The 21,965-nt window shown below is 42.2% G+C and overlaps 2 protein-coding genes across 4 annotated transcripts in view; one reads left to right on the top strand and one right to left on the bottom strand.

Annotated features, from left to right (window-relative positions):
* Positions 1–2,129: 2,129 nt before the first annotated feature.
* LOC105395302 (ran GTPase-activating protein 1) lies at positions 2,130–17,530 on the bottom strand. The gene is made up of 12 exons (XM_048623848.1): positions 17,321–17,530; positions 14,398–14,585; positions 13,497–13,631; positions 13,011–13,163; positions 12,387–12,556; positions 11,695–11,797; positions 11,167–11,266; positions 9,196–9,291; positions 6,292–6,417; positions 5,535–5,644; positions 4,100–4,291; positions 2,130–2,338 (listed from the first exon to the last, which is right to left on the bottom strand). The coding sequence occupies exons 1-12, from the start codon at positions 17,436–17,438 to the stop codon at positions 2,141–2,143; spliced, it is 1,689 nt and encodes a 562-aa protein (XP_048479805.1). The 5' UTR covers positions 17,439–17,530; the 3' UTR covers positions 2,130–2,140.
* Positions 17,531–17,595: 65 nt separating this feature from the next.
* LOC105384627 (cytoplasmic aconitate hydratase) overlaps positions 17,596–21,965 on the top strand; it is a 40,516-nt gene continuing 36,146 nt past the window's right edge. For all 3 annotated transcript variants that reach the window (XM_048623846.1, XM_048623847.1, XM_048623845.1), the window contains exons 1-4: positions 17,596–17,704; positions 19,046–19,138; positions 19,537–19,601; positions 20,001–20,102. In XM_048623846.1, coding sequence (XP_048479803.1) covers positions 17,698–17,704; positions 19,046–19,138; positions 19,537–19,601; positions 20,001–20,102 — 267 coding nt within the window. In that variant the 5' untranslated portion in view covers positions 17,596–17,697. The remainder of the gene's footprint in view (positions 17,705–19,045; positions 19,139–19,536; positions 19,602–20,000; positions 20,103–21,965) is intronic.

Here is a 21,965-nt window from a genome sequence, read left to right as displayed (position 1 = left end):
ATCTAGTGTAGAGTAGGTATTGAAGAAAGAAATATAGGTAAGAAAATAGTACTTAAATTATATAACTAAGTTAACGATTATTACCTAATAAGTTAGTGAGTAATACTATATATATATATTAGTTGAAGATATGCAGAGTAGAGTTTCTTCAATTAGAGACACAATCTCGAGTGAAAACACAACATAGGTACTTACTGTGAAATAAATTGTATCTACAACGCAAATATTTCTATGAATTTTTATTATATTAAACTAAATGTTTATTTCATATAAGTATGTCGATTTCCAAATAATGTGAACCCGAGCAGATGATGTAACATTATGAAAATGACAGCCTTACATATACAACTGGATTCTTGCGGCAAAATGGAGAACTAACTTGCCTATCATACTATCTGACATTTAGTACAAAAACTAGACTCTGAAAAAGATGTCTGACGTTGTCAAATAACTTATGCATTTGTCATATACCATGTCTAACATGCTTTTATTTCAGGCTCAAATATTGCCACCATTTATTTTGTTTTTTTTTGCATTGAAGTCAAACGTTATCGAGTCTATTTTAACGTTTCTACCTTATACCTACTGGTTTAACCTTTTTGTGGTAAAACAGAGATGCAGTTCATTTGTGATTGTAAAACCAAATTTTAGTAAGTATATTATTATGTCTGTGATCAATACCTTCGTTTTTATTTGTCTGTGATCTAATATTTCTGTAAATAATGTAGGCAAAGATTCTAAATTAGATATAAGAAATCAATTTGGTGATTAACTTAACTTATATTGAAATAAAACTAGTTTTAACCACTGTGATCAAGTACCCTATGCCACTGAGTGTGTGTTAAAAATTTAAGGACTTAAGTAAGTAATCTATAACTTATAATAAGTAATGTACTTATCGTAGTCCAATAATAAAGGATGTTGTTAGCGATTTTGAAGGCACGTTTAAATTTATCAATGTCAAATCCAAAAATCGACTATAAAAATTACCATCATCAATGTTTATATGGCAAATATAGATACATTGCTAAAAACATGTCCTCTACATTGAACTAATATTACAAGCGTAGTACGCTAGTAATATTAGTTCAATTGTCCTCTCCCTCAGTCTTAAACTATGTCCTGGTTCAGACAGCTGTTTTCTTTGTTATACTTATTGATAAAAATAGAAAATAAATTTTCTTAGTTTTAAGGTCATAATCATGATAATTTTGAAGAAAAAAAAGTAAGTATATTATTTATCTTAGTCGTCCTTTGAATGAATTGTTAAGTAAATAAATGGACTACGTAAACAAAGTCGTTGTGTCTGATTAGTTTCTCTAACACATTACAGTGCCACAAACTTATCTGTTCCGGTGAGAGCTCACGTAAATGTCTAATATTTCTACATTCTATAAGATTTTAAATTTGCCAGTAGTGGTAATTCGCTCTTGTGGTTTTAATAAACCCATCTAATCTATATATCAATATATAATTCAGTAGTAAGTAATGAGATACTTATGGATCAATTAAGTTCGCTCTCACCGGAACAGATAAGTTTGTCGCACTGTACAACGTTCAAACTGGGGCGATCACGTGACTCAGACTCTCTCAGGTCAACTTTGTCACTTTGAGAAGGGTCCTCAGAAAAAAGAACCCTATGGTCAGAGGAAGGGTCACGTTTCATGTATGGGCTTAAAAAACCATTAAAGTGACAGGTGTCAGAACAGGAAGGCGACTAGCAGTTGTAAAAACGGTCGAAGAGCAAATAAAACTCAGATTCAGCCATAAATTATTGTTTATTATCCGTGAGCTGCGGGTATTTCTCCAAATCCACTCCCAATTCCCTCAACTGCGCTCTCTTGGAACTTATAAAGAACCGCAACGTGTCCCTGAGTCCGGTCGGGAAGTAGTCTTCAGCGATGACGGACGCGAGCACGGAGTAGCACGACTGGGGTTTGACCACAGATAAATAAATGACATTCAAGTGACAGGTGTCAAAATAGTAAAGACAGAATAACAAATGACATTCAAGTGTCAGATTACAGAAAAGGAGGGAATAAATAAAACGTTACGGATTTGGTTTCAAAAACTGTCAAAGAGTAAAAAGTAATATATACAAAGAGACATAGACAAAATAAAACACGCAATGAACCATAAATTATTGTTTATTATCCGTGAGCTGCGGGTATTTCTCCAGATCCACCCCCAATTCCCTCAACTGGCTCTTCTTGGAACTTATAAAGAAACGCAACGTGTCTCTGAGTCCGGTCGGGAAGTAGTCTTCAGCGATGACGGACGCGAGCACGGAGTAGCAGGGGGGGAGGGACCACGAGATCTGCTCGGATTTGTTCTCGGACTGTTGGAGGAGAAAAGAATTACAAATTAGTATACAATTATGAGATTAGGGTTATTGTTGGCCCAAATTTCAATAATATCTTTAGAAAACGGTGTCTTCGGCCCTCTTACTCAAACCACTCGACCGGAATAGAAAGCGTTAGCCCGGCCCCTATTTTCATTTTTATCTGTGTATTTTTTGTGTGATAATCTGTGTATCTGCACCTGTCTGAGGTACCGCAGTTCGTAAACTGATTATTGGCTTGTCCATTCAAAACTAAAGTCTTATGCGTTGGTTAGGTTATTAATTCTGATACTAATCTACGCTCCTTATTAATATTAGTACTTTTTGATAGTATTAATATTCCATTTGCAAGTACAGTCAAGAACCTGGGAGTCTTTATTGATAAATACTTGTCTTGGGGACCTCAACTTGAATCAGTCAGCCGAAAAGTGTTTGGCTCTGCTGCTTCGCTTAGGAGATTGCGTAATTTCCTTCCAACTTCCACTAAGATTGCGCTTTCGCAATCTCTATTATTACCGATTCTTGACTACGCCGACGCCAGCTATCTCGATCTCACCCAGGAGCAACTTAACAAGCTTGAGAGACTTCAAAACTTCTGCATACGGTTTATATTTGGTTTACGTAAATATGACCATATCTCCGATTTTCGCACTAAACTCAAGTGGCTTCCTATTCGCCTTCGACGGAATACCCATATACTATCACTACTTTACAACATACTGTTTAACCCAGCATCTCCTCCCTACCTAAAAGAGCGTTTTAAGTTCCGGCACTGTTCGCATGACCGCACACTTCGGTCTGCACAGAACTTGCGTCTGCAAGTTCCGCTGCACAAAACTGACTTTTACGGCGATTCCTTCACAGTGACAGCTGTACTGCTCTGGAATGCTCTTCCTGAGGAAATAAGACGTGCACCTTCTGCAGCTTCCTTCAAAGAAAGGGTTAAGAAGCACTACCTAAATTCACTGCCTTAGTTGAATATATTATTGCTGTATATCATTATGTATTATTGTATGTAAGTATAGGTATAATAATATATATTATGTATTTATTTATTTATTTTCTTGCTGTATTTATTTATTTAGTGTATGTAGTGTTTAAGTAGTGTATTATACACTTGCACCTCAGCTACCTCTAATTTTATTTCTATTTTTCTTTTATAACTCTCTTCCATCCAAAGGTTGTCTGGTAGAGATTGCTATAAGCAATAAGGCCGCCTTTTTGTACTGTTTTTATTTTTAAGTTTTTTTTTTGTATGTTCTATTTTGGTGCAAATAAAGAGTATTGTATTGTATTGTATTAGTTGTTGATACTGACGCTGTATCCACCACACTAAACCGCACCTTAATAAGCCCCAGGCCCGCCAACAGCGCATTAGCCAGCCCCCACTGCAACTCACTATACACTTGCGCCCTCGCGCACTGTGCGCAATATTTGTAGAACTACTCAAATTCTTTTATATAAATTATTGTCTTGGTGGATTGAGCGGGACACTCCGTAATACAGGCTACCTAGTACCTACAGGAACCTTTGCAAATTGTTCCGAACATGTTTTTTATAAACTATTATAATTTTTATATTTTTTAATTTTTCATCTAATCTACGCTCCTTATAATATTAGATGTTGATACTGATGCTGTAAGAACCTACTATACTTCCAAACCGTACTTAATAAGACTAAGGCCTACCAATTTAGGGTTGCCACATGTATCTTGTATGATTTTTGTCTTTGGGTCTCAGGAGGATACAAAACCATACCTTAATAAGCCCCAGCCCGGCCAACAGCGCATTAGCGAGCCCCCACTGCAACCCACTATGTGCGTTCGCCCTCGCACAAAGCGCGCGGTACATCCGCCGCGCCGCCGCCGCCGCCGCGTCCGTGCCCAGCCCGGATAGGGATAAGACGGCGGAGGAGTAGGCCGTGATGCGGGCGGACGGGTCCTTGATTATCTGTAAGGAAATATAGGGGTTTATTCGAAGCAGTGCTTCAGATTACCAATAAATACGCAAATTCTACACACATACACGAATAAGATGTGTCAGATTATCTGTGGGGATAGGAGAAAAATAAGTGTCAGTGCCACATACAAAAACAAAGCTAAATACTGTCTTCGGCATTGCAGTCAGAGTTTCTGTAGGAATGAAACAATTGCGAGGATTACTAAGTTAATTACGTATATTTTCCTAATACCAAAATATGTTACACATTACAATATTCAAAGGATACGCGAATGGGGCGACATATGACAGCAGTGACAGATAGCGGAACTAATCTTCAGTTGCATTTATGAAGCTCGTTGTGGGCCGCTATGTTATTACCAACAGTTTCTAACTTCCAGTGTGTGAAGTGGTGAGCAGAAGAAGAGCCCCAAAGCGACGCATATTACCTAACTGTGGCTTGAATTGAACACATCCTGGGCAGTCAGCAACTGACGCCAAACAGTCCTTCGGGCCTAAAGGGCTCCTTCTGTGCCCACCTTTTCACAAAATTCACTGATAAATCCCCCTGCCCTTGTAGCCACTCACCTGTAGATGCTGGTCGAGGGTCTCATCAGGCTGAGCACCTAGAGCCAGCATGTTGCTCAGAGACGGCTGCTGCAGGAAACTCGACTTTACCTCGTTGTATCAAACGTGCCGATAACACGACAGCTCTCGTTCGGTTGTATTTCATCAGTATACATATAGGCATATACGATAGAGTATCATGTGCCTTTAACACGTCCAGAGCAATCTGCAACTGACGCTAAACGGAAGGCTCCTTCTGTGCCCACCACTAGACGAAGGTCACTGATAAATCCCCCTGGCCCTGTAGCGGCACTCACCTGTAGATGCTGGTCGAGGGTCTCATCAGGCTGAGCTCCGAGTGCCAGCATGTTGCCGAGCGACGGCTGCTGCAGGAACCACGACTTTACCTCGTTGTATTAAACGTGCCGATAACACGACAGCTCTCATTCATTCGTTTTTCGTCAGTATAGGCTCTATACTATTGCGTTAAGGTCATATTACACGACTTTGCTACCACCCAACCAATAAAACATCATTCAAATATAGGCTTTGAGTCGGGGCCTTGCGATAAAAATATATGTAGTTTATATTGACAATATAAATAAGCAGACACCTTGGTGTCAGCAAGCTTCCCGCTATCAGACATCTCGGTAGTACCTATATATTGTATGTATGTATGTACACTCACCTGTAGATGCTGGTCGAGCGTCTCATCAGGCTGAGCTCCGAGAGCCAGCATGTTGCTCAGAGACGGCTGCTGCAGGAACCTGGCTGCGGGCGACTCCACCTCCTCCACGCCTGGGGGATTGCAAGTTATTATAATACACTCACGAGCAATGAAAAGGTTCCACCGGGAAAAGCACCAAATTAGGTACTTCTAAACGGAAAAGGCTAGCTTAATGCCGTCTTCTGCAACATTGAAGTACATTTAACAGAGCATCAGGATATTACCAACTAAAATCGGTAATATTTTGTTACAACTTTAAATGAAATGTTTGAAAAAATTGGGGTCGTTTGTGGTCGAAATTTTGTGAGTGGAACTTTTTCATTGCCCGGCAGTGTAACATATGAGATAACATCGCCTCTCACAAATTTATGAGAAATACCAAAGTGGTATGTTTTGTAAGTATCTAACTGCAGTGTATATATACGTGTGGTATACTGAGGCGAAACGGGGTGACTCTGAGAGTCATTTTCTGCAACCTTCAGTCTACAACTATTGGAAGTGAGCACAAAAATAACTGTTTCCCATAGTAGGAAAATGTCAATCTCAGAGTTTCTATGGAGAAGCAAAATCTAAAGCGAATAGTATAGAGAATGTTGTAAAAGTGGTATACTGTGATGAAACGGGGTGACTCTGGGAATCATTCTGAATGTGATGGAGAAGCAAATTTGTTATCTCCTATCTATTCCAATAACCAAACGACCTCCTTCCGAACACTCACCCGAGTTGTCCAGACTGACGGCGGACAGATCCTGCGGGTCCACCACGGTCGGTTCTTGCGATGCGTCTTCTTCTTCTGAACCGTCCTCGTCTGAGCCACTCTCTTCTTCTGACGAGCCTGTTACATCTGCAGGGAGGAAAATTGGTTTATAATTATTGAAAGAAAGAAAATTCATTTATTTCTAACACACACAGAAACAGCACATACATTTACAAGAAAAGATTTAAAAAAAAAGGAAAAAAATAAGCATGAATGTTGCTTCTCGGTGCCGAAATGGGTTCTAGCTCAGCTTGATGCTATGGCACTTGATACTTCACTACACCATAGCGCTGGTTTTCAGCTAGAACCCTTGGGGAAGTTACAAAGTATTGTATAAGTTCATGTATATTTTTTAAGAAACAGAAGGAAAATTACGGACGGTCTTATACTATCTTCGTTGTTCTATTTTATAAGTCTGTCAATAGTGAATGAATGACTCACACTCCTCGTCGCTCGGCTCCCCGTCGCTGAGCTCGGCGGCGGCGCCCAGCGTCTGCCTTCATGTGCTACTGAATGAATGAACGAGTGAATGAATGACTCACACTCCTCGTCGCTCGGCTCCCCGTCGCTGAGCTCGGCGGCGGCGCCCAGCGTCTGCCTTCATGTGCTACTGAATGAATGAACGAGTGAATGAATGACTCACACTCCTCGTCGCTCGGCTCCCCGTCGCTGAGCTCGGCGGCGGCGCCCAGCGTCTGCCTTCATGTGCTACTGAATGAATGAACGAGTGAATGAATGACTCACACTCCTCGTCGCTGGGCTCCCCGTCGCTGAGCTCGGCGGCGGCGCCCAGCGTCTGCCTTCATGTGCTACTGAATGAATGAACGAGTGAATGAATGACTCACACTCCTCGTCGCTGGGCTCCCCGTCGCTGAGCTCGGCGGCGGCGCCCAGCGTCTGCCTTCATGTGCTACTGAATGAATGAACGAGTGAATGAATGACTCACACTCCTCGTCGCTGGGCTCCCCGTCGCTGAGCTCGGCGGCGGCGCCCAGCGTCTGCCTTCATGTGCTACTGAATGAATGAACGAGTGAATGAATGACTCACACTCCTCGTCGCTGGGCTCCCCGTCGCTGAGCTCGGCGGCGGCGCCCAGCGTCTGCCTTCATGTGCTACTGAATGAATGAACGAGTGAATGAATGACTCACACTCCTCGTCGCTGGGCTCCCCGTCGCTGAGCTCGGCGGCGGCGCCCAGCGTCTGCCTTCATGTGCTACTGAATGAATGAACGAGTGAATGAATGACTCACACTCCTCGTCGCTGGGCTCCCCGTCGCTGAGCTCGGCGGCGGCGCCCAGCGTCTGCCTTCATGTGCTACTGAATGAATGAACGAGTGAATGAATGACTCACACTCCTCGTCGCTGGGCTCCCCGTCGCTGAGCTCGGCGGCGGCGCCCAGCGTCTGCCTTCATGTGCTACTGAATGAATGAACGAGTGAATGAATGACTCACACTCCTCGTCGCTGGGCTCCCCGTCGCTGAGCTCGGCGGCGGCGCCCAGCGTCTGCCTTCATGTGCTACTGAATGAATGAACGAGTGAATGAATGACTCACACTCCTCGTCGCTGGGCTCCCCGTCGCTGAGCTCGGCGGCGGCGCCCAGCGTCTGCCTTCATGTGCTACTGAATGAATGAACGAGTGAATGAATGACTCACACTCCTCGTCGCTGGGCTCCCCGTCGCTGAGCTCGGCGGCGGCGCCCAGCGTCTGCCTTCATGTGCTACTGAATGAATGAACGAGTGAATGAATGACTCACACTCCTCGTCGCTGGGCTCCCCGTCGCTGAGCTCGGCGGCGGCGCCCAGCGTCTGCCTTCATGTGCTACTGAATGAATGAACGAGTGAATGAATGACTCACACTCCTCGTCGCTGGGCTCCCCGTCGCTGAGCTCGGCGGCGGCGCCCAGCGTCTGCCTTCATGTGCTACTGAATGAATGAACGAGTGAATGAATGACTCACACTCCTCGTCGCTGGGCTCCCCGTCGCTGAGCTCGGCGGCGGCGCCCAGCGTCTGCCTTCATGTGCTACTGAATGAATGAACGAGTGAATGAATGACTCACACTCCTCGTCGCTGGGCTCCCCGTCGCTGAGCTCGGCGGCGGCGCCCAGCGTCTGCCTTCATGTGCTACTGAATGAATGAACGAGTGAATGAATGACTCACACTCCTCGTCGCTGGGCTCCCCGTCGCTGAGCTCGGCGGCGGCGCCCAGCGTCTGCCTTCATGTGCTACTGAATGAATGAACGAGTGAATGAATGACTCACACTCCTCGTCGCTGGGCTCCCCGTCGCTGAGCTCGGCGGCGGCGCCCAGCGTCTGCCTTCATGTGCTACTGAATGAATGAACGAGTGAATGAATGACTCACACTCCTCGTCGCTGGGCTCCCCGTCGCTGAGCTCGGCGGCGGCGCCCAGCGTCTGCCTTCATGTGCTACTGAATGAATGAACGAGTGAATGAATGACTCACACTCCTCGTCGCTGGGCTCCCCGTCGCTGAGCTCGGCGGCGGCGCCCAGCGTCTGCCTTCATGTGCTACTGAATGAATGAACGAGTGAATGAATGACTCACACTCCTCGTCGCTGGGCTCCCCGTCGCTGAGCTCGGCGGCGGCGCCCAGCGTCTGCCTTCATGTGCTACTGAATGAATGAACGAGTGAATGAATGACTCACACTCCTCGTCGCTGGGCTCCCCGTCGCTGAGCTCGGCGGCGGCGCCCAGCGTCTGCCTTCATGTGCTACTGAATGAATGAACGAGTGAATGAATGACTCACACTCCTCGTCGCTGGGCTCCCCGTCGCTGAGCTCGGCGGCGGCGCCCAGCGTCTGCCTTCATGTGCTACTGAATGAATGAACGAGTGAATGAATGACTCACACTCCTCGTCGCTGGGCTCCCCGTCGCTGAGCTCGGCTGCGGCGCCCAGCGTCTGTCGCAGCGCACGCTTCATGTCCGCGCCGCCCAGACTGTTGCCTGTAAGGAGAAGATGGTTTGTTATTAGGGCATGCAATACCGTAATACCGGTATTCGTAATACCGGTACCAGGGACAAAATTCACGCTTTTTTCAATACCGGTATTGAAAGTTAATACCGGTATTGAAGTAATACCGGAATCGGACTTTTTTAGGCTATAATAAAGCGATTAAGATATAGTATTCCTATGTACTGTGAAAGCGCACTTGTTTCCAACCGTTTGATGCAGTTTGCGGCCGTTTGATATCTACTGTTGTCCATGCGTAAACGGACACTCGATGTAAAAATAATAATTTATTGTAAAATTTAAACTCTAATACTCAATTCTCGTAAAAATCTATTACAAAAAACTGCATTTCATTGCTTTTTCTTGTTTTATTTTGACCTATATGACCTTTAATCACAATATATGCCATTTATTACAAGGAAATCTAATACCGGTATTAATACCGGGATCCCGGTATTGAGTTGCAATACCGGAACTCAATACCGGTATTGAAAATAGTTCCGGTATTGCATGCCCTATTTGTTATGCGATGTGTTTTAGATAAACATCTGGGAGAGGTCAATGTACAGTCTATGCTTATACTATGTTAGCTGTTCCTGTGAGCTTCGCTTCGCCTTAAAAAGTTTTCCCGTGGGAATTGCACCATAAAAAGTAGCCTATTTTAATCCAGGATGTCAGCTAACTGCATACCACATTTCATTAAAATCAGTTCGTTTGACGTGAAGAAGTAACGTTTGTTACATACACACACACAGTCATACTCACAAACTTTTGGCTTTATAACGCTTTTATTAGTAGGAAGTAGGATAGGCTTATGATGATGATACAAATCCAGCCATGTATTTATGGATGTCAGTTCATTAACATCGGTAATGTAGTAGATAGATAGATAGATAAATTATTTATTTACTTAACACAACACATACACAGGTTACACAGCAAGATTTTTAACATAAAGTTTAAGATTACATAAACACAAAACACTATTAAAAGACATGCAGATAGAAAAGCAACATGTGTATTTATCATGTTAGCAAAAGGGTTCTGACTCAGCATAATACTATGATTATAATTAAATAATCACAGCGCTGGTATTCTGCCAGGACCTAAACATAAATATGTGTGTAGTAAATATGTAAAAGTGTGTTGTGGTACGTTATAATTATATTTATACTAAAATAAAATAGATATTTATATATTATGTTATAAATGTATGTATATAATAATATGTAACAATAAATTGTGTTAAATGATTATGGGTGTATGCTATGTAGTATGTGTAAACGAATATATTGTGATGTGAGTTTAAGTGATATGTGTGAAAATGATAGCAAGTGATGTGGTAGTTAATTTGCTGGGTGACACCTAGAAAAAGTATATGGCGAAGAGAATGCTAGAACGTAAGCTACGCAGCCTGCTTTTGTACAGCTAGCAAGTAAAGTCGGAAGCGCAGTTTAAAAGTGTGTTTATTGATAAGATCTCTGATGGGAGGGGGTATATTGTTCCAGCATTTGGTCGCCATATACTTGAAACAGCCTCGAAATTTTGTTGTACGGTAAGGGGGAGTTAACAAAGGTGCTGTACACCGACGCAGCGAGTTGCGCCAGGAAAGCTCAGTGAAGAGGTACGCTGGTTTATGCGTTTTTACGACACCAAACAGTAGAACGGAAAGATGTAACTTCATTCTGGCCTCAATCTTCAAGATCCCTGCTTTATTTATGAAAGGTGTTACGTGTGTTCTAGGTGGTACAGTGAGACAGTAACGTATACAGGCATTTTGTACCCGTTGCAACATTTTGTAGGTTTTTTGTAGTAAACACGGTCCATATACACCGATGCAATAATTTAATTTTGTACATATAATGTACCTGCTAGTACTACTTTCGCGAGCGCGGGGCGCGGCGCGAGCGCGGCCGCGAGCTGCTGGCACGCCGCGCGCCCGATCTCGTTGTGACTCAGCTCCAGGCGCTGGAACACAGACAACATACGTGTTATTAATGACAGTGTCGTGTGGAATAAGCATAGGGAAGAATAAGCATAGACCAGCAGTTCAACACAAATATGGCTATAGTATTGAAAAAAATGACAAGCGACGTTCTGTCGAGAATGAGGCATAAGTTGTGGGCATGGAGTGGGAGGATCATGCAGCCGCTTCCCATGATGGAGCCAGATGGAGATATGTTCTCAAAGCCCTTAGTCCCTGCTGAGAGATGTAAGGATGGATGTTTGTATGTTAATAGTGAATACAGTGTGATGATAGGATGGTGTAGTGGTTGGTGTGTCTGGCTGCTGTGCTGCTGTGGATCCCGGGTTCGATTCCCAACCGTCGAGGACTCTACATTCGAATTCCCAAGGATTTTTAAAGACATATTTTTATAAATCATAGACAACGGTACCTCTATCGGCAGGTCGGCGTCCTTGAACGCGGCGGCGAGCGCCAGCGCGCCCTTGCTCTTCAACAGACAGTCGCCGAAGTTGATCTCTTTCAGCTGTTTTAGGCTGGAATTGTAACGAACATTTGTTGTATATGTAATTTTACAAAACAGTAATAAGGTGGAATTTAAGCTGTGTAATAATAACAGTGAAAGATGCTCAGCTCAGTATATGAAATAAGTATACTCTCCAGCACAAACAGTTTAGAGCTCAAACTCACAGATATTTGAAACAGTGTTCAGTCATCATCATCATCAGCCAGTAATCATCTACTGCTGGACATAGGCCTTTCCCAAGGAGCGCCACAACACTCGGTCCTCGGCCTTCCTCATCCAGCCACCACCGGCTACCCACCTACGGTTTTCAGTCAGTGGAACATAAAATTAAAGTTTTCGCCTAGCAGTGAATCAATATTTTCTGCTGAAAGATCATGATGAATTAGGAAAACCGCTCATGTTACGTGACTCCAACTCTACATGAAAACGTGACATAGAATGAAGTTTAACTGACCGTGAACAGTTTGGATAACTCCGCTCTGGCGAGTCATATCAAGAAGGTAGGTAATTTTACTATAAGATAGTAGGTTTGAGCTGATTATCATTTCATATTACATATATCAAAGCAAAAAATAAATTTTCGTGATTCCAATTCATACCTGGGAAGCGCACCAGCAAGCGCGTCTGCACCCTTAGCCCCAATAGTGTTGTCGTTAAGATTGAGCACAGAAAGTCCCGGGTTCCGCCGCAGCGCGCCCGACAGAGCCGCCACGCCCGCGTGGTAGATACCGTTCTGGGGGAGCGCTAGCTCTTGCAGGGAACCCATTTTCTGGAAGAGAAATGTAGGATATGTTAGTGAATGTCCGGCTCGAAGGACCAAAAGATACACAATATTTAGATTCACATGCGTTTCTGGTGGTAGATGCCGTTCTGGGGGAGGGCTAGCTCTTGCAGGGAACCCATTTTCTGCAATAAACACACACAATAATTTGTTAGTTCTGGGGTAAAGCTAGCTCTTGCAGGGAACCCATTTTCTGGAAGAGAAATGTGGAATAAGTTGGTGAAAGGAAGCTCGCTAACTAAACAGTGAGGCACAACAATGGCGGCGACATGAGAATGTGTAGGTGCGTTGTGATTGGTAAATGGCGGCGAACTGACTTACTTTGAGCGTGAATGGCGTGGCTCATCGTAACAATGAAACCAACTTACATTGGGTGCCTCAGTTTGTTGTTAGCAAGCCTCCTACCGCCTTTTTTCTACTTCGATGGTCACACTATACTCACAGAGAACACGGCGGCCAGTGCAGTCGCGCCGTCGTTCTCGAGGCGGTTCCTGCCCGCTATGAACACTCTGAGGCGCGGGGGTCGGTGCGACAGCGCGGCGGCCAGGAGGCGCGCGCCCGAGATGCCGAGGCCGTTGTTGTTGAGGCGCAGCTCCTGGGGAGTCAAGGGCAAGGTGTGGATAAGTAAGATGCTGTTACTGGAAAATAGGGAGATGATAGAAAAACTAAAATCCTAATGCAATAATAATAATCTGCTCCATTAATGCACCAGTCACGTTTCTAAATTTTATCCTGTTTCCGACATATGATAGGTTAAGGAGATTGTAAACAATGCAAACATAAGTAATCACACATTTCAACAGTTCACTTTGCATTTCATTTCTTATTCGGAAAAGCGATTACAAAATCGAAAAATGACATCCTAAGCAAAAACTAAAAATAAGGCCAATAACGGATAAAAAATATTACAAAAAGTAAGACTCCTCACCTCCAGCTCCGAGCACACCTCGCTCTGCAGCAGCTTGGCCAGCCCCTCCACTCCTATCGGTCCGAACGCGTTGTCACTGAGGTCCAGCACACGGAGCCGCGCCCCGGCGGTGATCATGCCGTCGCCTAGCGCCGCCTGCGGGATAAGGGGAAATTATTATAAGCTACTAGCTGGTCCCGCGCGCTTCGCTTCGCCTTTAAAAAAAATCCCGTGGGAATTCCGGGATAAAAAGTAGCCTATGTTCTTTCCCAGGGTCTAGACGGTATGTATACCAAATTTCATTCAAATCCGTTCAGTAGTTTTGGCGTGAAAGAGTAACAGACAGACAGACAGACACAGTTACTTTCGCATTTATAATATTAGTTAGGATAGTTAGGATGATAATTTTATGTTCTCTTAGGGCTGATTTTTCAATAGTGAGATAATTGTTATTTGAGGAAAAAATGTGTGGGTGACAAATATACATTCAAAGGTTGTCTGGCAGATTGCTATGAGCAATAAAATGACCCCTTGTTACTGTTTTAATTTTTATATTTTTTCTGTTTTGATGCAAATAGACAATTCTAATGATTGTAATTGTTAGACATGGTTTATAAAACAGGGGGTCTTTCTTTTCTTTCTTTCTTGATAATAGTGATCCTGGATTCAACCTGTTTGCATCTTGGTATTATTATTCAATACCTTTTTGCATGAATATAAACGTAAGTATTCTATAAGCATTTTCTAGTAGTCAACCTACAGGACTTGCTAGAAAATGTATATTATATGAAGTGCAAAAAGAAACCACACTAGTTAAACAAAATGTATTTTAGTTAGCTAAAAATGATCTCCTGTTGGGCTAAACCAATTTTGATGCGATTTTCAGTACATAATATAGTATAAGTAATATAAACACACTGACCAAAGCAGGCGGTATCTCCGTCTTCATCCGCCCAGTGAACATGTCGGACCAGCGCGCCAGCTTCAGCTCGGGGTGGCTTTCAAGTGCCTTGGCGATGGCGTGCGCTGCCTCCACGCCCAGCGTGTTGCCTGTCAGCGTCAGGTGGTGCAGGTGTGGGCACTGGTTGATGGCATCCACTATTGGTTGAGCTGGAATATTTGTTCATTATACAGTTAAGAAGACCAAATGGCGTAGTGGTTAGTGACCCTGACTACTGAGCCGAAGGTTCTGGGTTCGATTCTCGGCTGGGGCAGATATTTGTTTAAACACGGATATTTGGGATAAAGTTTCCTTTATCGTCATTCGAACTGGATGTTGATACTTGGTATACAATAAGGGTAATACCCCAGGAGTCTATATTCCAAATTTCAGGTTTAGGAGACAAATAGTTTCCGAGATATTCATGTTTAAAATCGAGGAAATTGTATGGGAAATGACAGATGAGGTTATAAATGCAACTTTTTTTTGGTGACCATAATAATATTTACAAATGCAAAGGACCAAAACCTAAAGATAGGTGCGACGACGACAACGACCAAAGCGAGGAGGAGCATGTTAGGTGCACATGTTCATCGAAACCAAAGCGTAGCGCAGCGAAGCGGAGCGGGGCGTTTACGACACAGTTCCTGATGTTCCTATAAGGCATATTTATGAGTCAGTTCACCGAGAATGTATGGCACATTACATTATAAAGTCAATGTCTCAAAAACTACTTGTCTCCTAGATGTGGGGGTTGGAGTGGGAGGTTTCCCTCCCCTCCCCCCTTCCCCCCACACACCCCCTAACCTTTATTTCGAATGACGCTAATGGAAATTTTTACTGTGGGTGCAGCAATGCACTTCTGCCTACCCCACAAGGGAGTACATTAGTACAAGGCGTGAGTGTGTGTGTGTATGTGTATGTATAAAGTTAAGACTGGTTGTGGAAGACATGGACCCCTGATGATGTGAAAGACCCAGACAGAGATGACAGGGTGACCTTGATAGTTTTGTGCCTGATAGGAAATAAGGGGCTCAGGATTGTCAACAGTGGGTAGTACATAATAATAATAATAGATTATTATTATACTACTACTAGCCTACTTATTATAATTAAATTAATTATAATAAGTAGGCCGAGGAGTATAATCTACCTTTATGTCTAGCGTTTGTGGACTATGAGAAAGCCTTTGATTCTATTGAGCTCTGGGCGATGCTTCAATCCCTTCAGCGGTGCCATATAGACTATCGCTATATCGAGGTGTTGAGATGTATGTACAATGCTGCCACAATGTCAGTTCGATTACACGAACATAGCACAAAACCGATCCAGTTGCAAAGGGGCATGAGACAGGGAGATGTTATTTCTCCGAAACTGTTCACCTGTGCACTGGAAGATGTTTTTAAGCTTGTAGAGTGGAAAAGACTGGGCATTAACGTCAATGGCGAATATATCTCTCATCTACGATTTGCTGATGACATAGTTATTATGGCGGAAACGCTGGAGGAGTTAGGCGAAATGCTCACAGACCTCAATGATGCCTCTAAACAAGTTGGGCTGAAAATGAACATGGACAAGACAAAGGTCATGTCAAATGAACATGTTTGATCATCGCCCGTAACTGTAGGAGGTGTCACCATCGAAGTTGTCGATCAGTATCCCTACCTAGGACAAGTGATCCGATTAGGTAAATCCAACTTCGATAAAGAGGTAGCTCGTAGAATCCAACTCGGATGGGCAGCGTTCGGGAAATTACGACACATCTTCACTGAAAACATACCTCAGTGTCTGAAAACAAAAGTTTTCAATCAGTGCGTGTTGCCAGTGATGACTTACGGAGCCGAGACGTGGTGCTTCACCAAAGGGCTTATCCACAAGCTCAGAGTTGCTCAACGTGCTATGGAAAGGGCTATGTTAGGCGTGTCCCTGCGAGATAGGATTCGTAATGAAGAAATCCGCAGGAGAACTAAAGTTACCGACATAGCCAAAAGGATTAGCACGCTGAAGTGGCAATGGGCTGGCCACGTAGCCCGCAGAGCCGACGACCGCTGGAGTAGAAAGGTTCTGGAGTGGAGACCCCGTGTCGGCAAACGGCGTGTCGGTCGCCCCCCAACCCGTTGGTCTGATGATCTGCGGAAGGTAGCGGGAAGCCGCTGGATGCAGATGGCGGGTGACCGTTTGGGGTGGCGATCGTTAGGAGAGGCCTATGTCCAACAGTGGACTACAGAAGGCTGAGAGAGAGAGAGAGAAGTAGGCCTTTGCCCAGCAGTGGCACGCTACAGGCTACTTTAAAAGTAAAGTTAGTCCTTACAATACATAGTTATCCTATTCTTCTGATTATATGATAAAGAGTTGAGTGTTGTACATTTATTGTAGTAGTTGTATACATATTATACGTATTAGTAGATGTTTTATCGAAGTTCCCCTTCACAGGGAGGGTTTCCCTTTCTCTCACGCATTTTCTATGAACCTACAGAAGGTCTGTGTCTCTAAAAAACAGTTTTGCGCAAAATAACACGCAATATTTTTAGGTTATGTTTAACTTTCGCTCTTAATTTATTCCACTGCGTAGAGTTAAATAAATGTACAAATTAATTGATAGCTACATTAAGATACATGTTCAAGCTAATCCTAACTAATATTATAAATGCGAAAGTAACTGTGTCTGTCTGTCTGTCTGTCTGTCTGTCTGTCTGTCTGTCTGTTACTCTTTCACGCCAAAACTACTGAACGGATTTGGATGAAATTTGGTATATATATGGTCTAGACCCTGGGAAAGAACATAGGCTACTTTTTATCCCGGAATTCCCACGGGAAAACTATTTAAGGCGAAGCGAAGCTCGCGGGAACAGCTATTAGATATAAATAAAACCTAAAATAACACGACAGCAACAGAAAAACATACCATCGGCAGCTGTATTTAGTTTGATTGACTTTCCAGAGAAATCTACACCACTTTCACATTTCTCATTCTTTGTATCATTTAAAGCTGATTTTATTGAATTCAGGTCCAAAGTAGCCATTTCTAACAACTTATAATTAAAATAAATAAATCGAAAATCACAATTTGCAAAACAATCGCACCAACGGCTTTTTTTATTTTGACATTTAGAAAATTGACGCATGCGCGCTGCGACGCCGTGTTCACAGAGTAACTTGGTAATGGAATCGATTCATCAAGCAATCCGTCGTCGTCGATCACTATAATCGATTCTAAATCAGCCGGTGCAGCGGGCAACTGTCAAAACAGCACTAGTTCTACGTGACTTTCCAAGGAGTACCATGGCTTGTGAGTGTTTTGTTTTTATTAATTAAATTTAACAAGAATAATCATCAGTATCGCGCTTAGTTTTAGTTTCTAATAAGAATTAATAACATCCTATTAGAACCAGCATGATCAAAAGACTGTGGTAATGAAAACTTGCAGAGATTTTTAACGTTGATCAAGTCGCCCTACCTCAGAATCTCACTTTATCAATGCTTTACCTCTGCTTGTTAACCTTTGAACTTGAATTTGTTTATTCTAGTCAGTAGGCACTGAAACGTACTTGTGGGAATACATAATATTGAAGGCCACAGACCTGCCTGGAAACTTTTATCACTTATTTGACTTGCAGGTTAATTATTAAAAAATAATTTTCGTAGGTACTTTTGAATCGGTTACGCCTAGATCATTATTAAGACTAAAAACCGGTTTCGCTAAGTAATACCTACATCTTTTAAAGTTGATAAGTAGTTTATTTTGTAAGCAGCTAGATATATGTGGAGAAAATACCTTAAGTTATTCTAATGAATATTCATTTTCAAACTAGAAAACATTATTTTAGCACAGAAAATTCCTTGTAATCCATTTGCCATTTGTAGAAATACTTCTACAGTATAAAAAGGCTGAGGCCCTATTAGTATCTTGCTGCTTTTATTTTATGACTTTCCTTTACAAAGGCAAAGCTATGGACTAAAACCCAGACATTCAACACTATAAGTTGCATAACTTAAGTGGAACAGCCCTCATTACACACACACTCATCACATCTCTAGAGAGCAATAGGGCTCCCTGGACTAGGATGTTAGAGGATTCTGGCACACACAGAGTGTACATTTATGGTACTGTTGATAATTTACTATGGGATGCTCCTTTCATACACTGATCTAATGTTTCTTACCAGATAAATAAATAAATAATAAATATGTGGGGACATCTCACACACGGCCATCCGACCCCAAGCTAGGCAGAACCTGTGTTATGGGTGTCGGACAGCTGATATATCTACACAAATACATAGATAGATAGATACTAAATATAAATATCAACACCCAAGACCCGAGTACAAATATCTGTCTTTAAACAAATATCTGCCCCAGCCGGGAATCGAACCCGGGACCATCGGCTCAGTAGTCAGGTCACTAACCACTACGCCATTCGGTCGTCGTAGATGAATATGTAAATGGTTTGAAGGTTGAATTATTTTTGTTCTTACAAAATAGGGGTGTTATGTGTTTAATGTTTGTGTGTATCTGTATCTGTCTGTCGTAGAGTAGTTCCCAAATGGTTGAGCCCATTTTAATTTTTTTTCTTTTTTAAATAGGTACTTTTTACTTGGGGAAAAGTAATATCTCCTCCATGTTTCAGCCAACAACCCGTACAAGCACCTGCTGAAGAGTGTGGAGATCAATGGGAAGTCGTATGATTACTATGACATCGCCGCACTCGGACCCAAATATGGTTAGTGATAATGATCATTGATTCTTTATCTAAAGTTATGTTGTAAGGTTTCTTGAGATGTTAAATTTGAGTTTGTTGCTATGGCTATATATGATCATCGGCCTATAGCAGTCCACTGCTGGACGTAGGCCTCTCCCAAAGCACTCCACTGCATGCAATCTTTAGCTTTCCGCTAGCTTCTTATTTCTTTTAGCTATAACCATATACTGTGTCCAAAACAGTCCATAAAACAGTTTTATCTGTTCAAAATAATCTCATAATAAACCAGTGTCTTCATATAGTGTGTAAATTCTTTCAATTTCGGAAATGAACCTTGAGTCCTTGTAACAATGTTTATTTTGGCATATGCACCTATGTTGTCTTTTTCATGAAGTTACTGTTTTCCACTTCCCCCGCAGCTCGTCTGCCGTACAGCATCAGGGTGCTGCTGGAGTCCTGTGTCAGGAACTGCGACAACTTCCAGGTAAGTCATAGCTGAAATTCATCTTGTTTAAATTAATATCATATATCAATATCTTATCCAGCCTTTTTCATCTAGCCACTACCAGCCCCATGTCAAGCTCAATGGCTGAACAGGCTGGAACGCATTTTAAAATTTATGCTTAATTTATTATTTATAATTTATACTTACATAAAAGTTTAGACCATGGCTAACTAACAGTTTTGGGGCAGTACAGATAAGTATTCATCTTACATTATAGCTTTTTACTCAATGTTTTAGTAGTGACTTGGTAAAAAGACTGTAAGTAGTAACTATACAGACTATTACGAACGACATCTATGATTCATCAGAAAGTCTCTCATTTTTGTACATACTATGAGTGAGTGAGACAGCTACACAACCCTCCCTACCTTCCCCCAGGTGCGAGAGCAGGACGTCACGAATGTTCTCGACTGGGAGCAGAAGCAGCACGATGAGGCGGGCGTCGAGATCGCCTTCAAGCCCGCCCGGGTCATACTACAGGTAGGGCGCCTTCAAATTAGTCGCTAAGTGTCGCGCGACTGCAGCGCTGCTGCAGCGCTGCAGCCGCGCTGCTGTCAAAATCCATATAAATTTTGTAATTTAAAAGATGCGCGACTGCAGCGCCTCAGCAGCGCTGCAGTCGCGCGTTAATAATTTATATGGAATTTAGACAGCAGCGCTGCAGCCGCGCTGCTGTCAAAATCCATATAAATTTTGTAATTTAAAAGATGCGCGACTGCAGCGCCTCAGCAGCGCTGCAGTCGCGCGTTAATAATTTATATGGAATTTAGACAGCAGCGCGGCTGCAGCGCTGCAGCAGCGCTGCAGTCGCGCGACACTTAGCGACTAATTTGAAGGCGCCCGTATGCATAGACTATACAGGGTGTTGCAATAAGGGAAAGGGATAGTAATACGAAAGGAGATTACTGAAGGTGTCATTCTAAACTACTGGTTATCAGTTTTTGGTCATCTGTATACTTACCTACTTTTTAGGGTTCCGTAGCCAAAATGGCAAAAACGGAACCCTTATAGTTTCGTCATGTCCGTCTGTCCGTCTGTCCGTCTGTCCGTCTGTCACAGCCGATTTACTCGGAAACTATAAGTACTACAGTGATGAAATTTGATGGGAATATGTGTTGTATGAACCGCTACAAAAATATGACACTAAATAGTAAAAAAAAGAATTGGGGGTGGGGCCCCCCATACATGTAACTGAGGGATGAAATTTTTTTTTTCGATGTACATACCCGTGTGGGGTATCAATGGAAAGGTCTTTTAAAATGATATAAAGTTTTCTAAAAATCATTTTTCTTAAAGTGAACGGTTTTTGAGATATCAGCTCTCAAAGTCGTAAAAAGTATGTCCCCCCCCCTCTATTTTTATAACTACGGGGTATAAAATTCTAAAAAAAATAGAGGTGATGCATGCTAATTAACTCTTTCAACGATTTTTGGTTTGATCAAAGTATCTCTTATAGTTTTTGAGATAGGTTGATTTAAGCTACGGAACCCTTTGTGCGCGAGCCCGACTCGCACTTGGCCGGTTTTTTTGTCAATTTTCAACGTTTTTGAACTAAAGTAGTAGTAGTAGTAAAGATAGAATAAGAATGGTCACCTCTTTATCCTTACTATACCAATTTTGAAATACTCTGTAAGTAAGTATAGTAGATAAATAATAAATAAATAAATAGTATAGTAGTCATCAAAAGATCCATCATCATGTCATCCATTTTATAAGTATCTTTTTTATTATAATAAATCAACTAGTTAATGATGATAATCATGGTCTGATATGATCCCACTAAAACACAATACGTATAATATTGTACATGTTTAATTTTTATCAAATACTCAAGAATATACCTTCCTAAAACCATTTAGCTATTACTTAACTATCTTGAATCTATTGTGTAGATGTAAATTAATGTGGCCTTGAATATAAATGTCATTGTTACTTACTACCTTATTTAGTGAACTTTGATTGAATAGCTATTGACCCCTTACCAAAAAGATGGGTCTCATAAGTTTAACTATGGATATTTAACGGTATTTAATGCAAGTTACACATACAAATATTTATTTATCATGCTTTATTCTACATTTGTTCTATTTGTAGATATGTATAATTCTATATCTAGAATCTAGATAATCATTGTCTGAAGATTCTTCGGTATCTGTTTGTTCAAACAATTATTATCTTAGTATTTGTTTGCTTAAGTTTGGTATTGTACTATTGTGTAGTTGACACAATTCACACTGTTATAACAAAAAATGCAGGGCCGCTTGGTGACAAAATATGAACTTAAGTAAGTACTTCGAAGTCAATTAGAAAAATAAGAATATATGTTTGGTTTTTATTTTATTT

This window comes from Plutella xylostella, chromosome 11, assembly GCF_932276165.1.
Source record: "Plutella xylostella chromosome 11, ilPluXylo3.1, whole genome shotgun sequence".
Classification (NCBI taxonomy): domain Eukaryota; kingdom Metazoa; phylum Arthropoda; class Insecta; order Lepidoptera; family Plutellidae; genus Plutella; species Plutella xylostella.
The sequence above is the reverse complement of the archived record's forward strand: the minus strand, read 5'-3'. Positions and strand labels throughout refer to the sequence as shown.

Excerpts from the sequence above, each read along its gene's own strand:
- LOC105395302 (XM_048623848.1), bottom strand. The coding sequence starts at position 17,438 with ATGGCTACTTTGGACCTGAATTCAATAAAATCAGCTTTAAATGATACA. Across the intron at positions 11,798-12,386 it reads CTTGCTGGTGCGCTTCCCAG|CCTAAAACAGCTGAAAGAGA; the intron begins GTATGAATTGGA and ends TTACAATTCCAG. Across the intron at positions 9,292-11,166 it reads CGCGAAAGTAGTACTAGCAG|GCAACAGTCTGGGCGGCGCG; the intron begins GTACATTATATG and ends TTCTCCTTACAG.